Source organism: Echinococcus granulosus (genome assembly GCF_000524195.1).
Source record: "Echinococcus granulosus chromosome Unknown EG_S00163, whole genome shotgun sequence".
In the NCBI taxonomy this organism is placed as follows: domain Eukaryota; kingdom Metazoa; phylum Platyhelminthes; class Cestoda; order Cyclophyllidea; family Taeniidae; genus Echinococcus; species Echinococcus granulosus.
The window spans coordinates 160,855-164,562 of NW_020170543.1; the positions used below are offsets into that span (position 1 = coordinate 160,855).

The following is a 3,708-nucleotide window of genomic DNA, read 5'->3' on the forward strand; positions in this document are numbered from 1 at the left end:
GGTCTCTGTGTATGCGTGTGTGTGTGTGTGTGTGTCAGGAGTAGCTCTCCGACTGCCATGAGATTGGAAGGAGAGGAAGGCGTAGGAGCAGGTGGAGGAGGGGAAAGGAGTCAAGTGGAGTTAGAAGCAAAAGATAATTCAAGGCATTCTTACTTTTGGCGAAATAAACAATGATTTCCTGAAACTATCATCAAAAGTCCATTGGGTTAACGTGCATATCTAAAGTAGGGATGGTAGCAGGGATAGACGACGTGAAGTTGACAATCAACTGCACTACGGACTTCAAATTTCACTGATGGCGGGGTGGTTGCATGATGAGGCAAGGGGTACCTTCAATGTTGGACTCTTACATGGATGCAAATTCCTCATGGCGCAATTAAAAGATGGTGCTAGTGACGCCAAGATCTATCAGCATGGCGTAGATTTTTACTTGGCCTACCTTGTTGTGGACAGCCCATAACTTATCTTCACCATTAATGATGACGAGTAATTTATGTGGGAGACCCCAGTTTGAGACCCATTCGACATTCGTCCGTGGAATGCGAAACTGTGAAAAGCGTCAGTCTGAGTAACCTAAACAGCATGTATTTTGAAACGATTGCGTGTATGTAGAGAGAAGATCGTTTGGGATGGAGTAAGTCACACTACAACACTGTGACCAGGCACATTGTTGAATATCCTGAGGCGTTCATACAGAGAAGTGTAAAGTGAGATAACCACTGGAGTGCACTTCGGGATCATTGTAGTCATATACCAAGTCATTGATGAACGAATTATTAAAGCAGTGCGTTGAGGTGGATGTGGAGGGCTGAATGAGCAGTAAAGTGGCTGCAAGAAGACTTCAAAGAATGCTCGTTTGTGCAGTCACCTAAGTGCGTAAAGACTATCAATTCTCGGTGGGTCAGGTCTGGACATCCGCATTAAAATTACGAATTCCCGAGTTTAGTGACTCCGTGTTCTGTGCAAATCTGTCTAATTCACATTTCACAGCTTCATGCTCACCAATCTAAATCCACTTGTGACTTTGCTTACACAATTTATGTTGCTTCTACTCCAGAATAAATGCTTCAACTTCACATTTTGTGAATATTTGATAGTGCCTCCTTTGTGATCGAGTTTACCTTCCTAACCAATCGCATTGACATCTGAATGCGATGACTGCTGACGCAAGCACTTCAAATGCGTGGCTCTGTTCAGCCAATCAACATGCGTCTGTCTGGCACACCCACCTACCTTTCATCTTCGTTTGGGTGTGATGGTGGCGCCACTAAAAGCGAACGGTACTTGTGGTGTGAGATTGCATTCTATCACCTCATGCCTCCAAGTCACATTTTCCTCGCTGTCTTCGCCTGCATCATTACAGCTCTTGTTATCACGCTCCACGTTGTGTCAATCACATAGAACATGATGGCAGGGTCGAATTACACTGCCAGGTGTTTGATTTATGCTAGTAGTGCTATCACTTAAAACCGACTTGGTATTCTGCATTGCCCAACAGCGCCTGAGGTGGTTCTGTAAATTATACAGCTGCTGGTTGGCGATCTTGAAGCAAGCTTACCTCCAGTTGCTTGTGCAGCTACCAGTGGCACATGATCAAGCATTGCAATTACTGTGGTTTTGATGGTGTGTGTACTGGGTGTCCAGAAAGGGGTGAGCATTCGTGGTATAGTCCTCACAACTCACGTTCATCTGGAGGCGCAGTGGGTGCGGTATGGCTAAATTTTCCCCTGAAAAGGGGAGAATGTAGGTCCACTTCTCATTTGCGAGGTTAATTTTCTCATTAGAAATGATGTAGTTGAGCACCATTTCTTTTACTCGTGACTTTACCGGCTAGATCACACCGTTCTCCCTTCTTGTTTCACCCAAGTGAGTGGAAACACGCATTCTCGCATCCAGCGAATCACACCACATAGCTTTGCAAGATAATTCAAGGCATTCTTACTTTTGGCGAAATAAACAATGATTTCCTGAAACTATCATCAAAAGTCCATTGGGTTAACGTGCATATCTAAAGTAGGGATGGTAGCAGGGATAGACGACGTGAAGTTGACAATCAACTGCACTACGGACTTCAAATTTCACTGATGGCGGGGTGGTTGCATGATGAGGCAAGGGGTACCTTCAATGTTGGACTCTTACATGGATGCAAATTCCTCATGGCGCAATTAAAAGATGGTGCTAGTGACGCCAAGATCTATCAGCATGGCGTAGATTTTTACTTGGCCTACCTTGTTGTGGACAGCCCATAACTTATCTTCACCATTAATGATGACGAGTAATTTATGTGGGAGACCCCAGTTTGAGACCCATTCGACATTCGTCCGTGGAATGCGAAACTGTGAAAAGCGTCAGTCTGAGTAACCTAAACAGCATGTATTTTGAAACGATTGCGTGTATGTAGAGAGAAGATCGTTTGGGATGGAGTAAGTCACACTACAACACTGTGACCAGGCACATTGTTGAATATCCTGAGGCGTTCATACAGAGAAGTGTAAAGTGAGATAACCACTGGAGTGCACTTCGGGATCATTGTAGTCATATACCAAGTCATTGATGAACGAATTATTAAAGCAGTGCGTTGAGGTGGATGTGGAGGGCTGAATGAGCAGTAAAGTGGCTGCAAGAAGACTTCAAAGAATGCTCGTTTGTGCAGTCACCTAAGTGCGTAAAGACTATCAATTCTCGGTGGGTCAGGTCTGGACATCCGCATTAAAATTACGAATTCCCGAGTTTAGTGACTCCGTGTTCTGTGCAAATCTGTCTAATTCACATTTCACAGCTTCATGCTCACCAATCTAAATCCACTTGTGACTTTGCTTACACAATTTATGTTGCTTCTACTCCAGAATAAATGCTTCAACTTCACATTTTGTGAATATTTGATAGTGCCTCCTTTGTGATCGAGTTTACCTTCCTAACCAATCGCATTGACATCTGAATGCGATGACTGCTGACGCAAGCACTTCAAATGCGTGGCTCTGTTCAGCCAATCAACATGCGTCTGTCTGGCACACCCACCTACCTTTCATCTTCGTTTGGGTGTGATGGTGGCGCCACTAAAAGCGAACGGTACTTGTGGTGTGAGATTGCATTCTATCACCTCATGCCTCCAAGTCACATTTTCCTCGCTGTCTTCGCCTGCATCATTACAGCTCTTGTTATCACGCTCCACGTTGTGTCAATCACATAGAACATGATGGCAGGGTCGAATTACACTGCCAGGTGTTTGATTTATGCTAGTAGTGCTATCACTTAAAACCGACTTGGTATTCTGCATTGCCCAACAGCGCCTGAGGTGGTTCTGTAAATTATACAGCTGCTGGTTGGCGATCTTGAAGCAAGCTTACCTCCAGTTGCTTGTGCAGCTACCAGTGGCACATGATCAAGCATTGCAATTACTGTGGTTTTGATGGTGTGTGTACTGGGTGTCCAGAAAGGGGTGAGCATTCGTGGTATAGTCCTCACAACTCACGTTCATCTGGAGGCGCAGTGGGTGCGGTATGGCTAAATTTTCCCCTGAAAAGGGGAGAATGTAGGTCCACTTCTCATTTGCGAGGTTAATTTTCTCATTAGAAATGATGTAGTTGAGCACCATTTCTTTTACTCGTGACTTTACCGGCTAGATCACACCGTTCTCCCTTCTTGTTTCACCCAAGTGAGTGGAAACACGCATTCTCGCATCCAGCGAATCACACCACATAGCTTTGC

The 3,708-nt window shown here is 44.8% G+C and overlaps 1 protein-coding gene across 1 annotated transcript in view; it reads left to right on the top strand. All coding sequences in view use genetic code 11, as the record gives it.

Moving 5' to 3' along the window:
- Nucleotides 1-1,111, top strand: part of EGR_09735 (hypothetical protein) — a gene marked incomplete at both ends in the record, with an annotated part of 6,400 nt that extends 5,289 nt beyond the window's left edge. The window contains one exon of the mRNA XM_024498984.1: nt 991-1,111. Within this exon, the coding sequence (XP_024346620.1) occupies nt 991-1,111 (121 nt within the window). The remainder of the gene's footprint in view (nt 1-990) is intronic.
- Between the last annotated feature and the right edge of the window lie 2,597 nt (nt 1,112-3,708).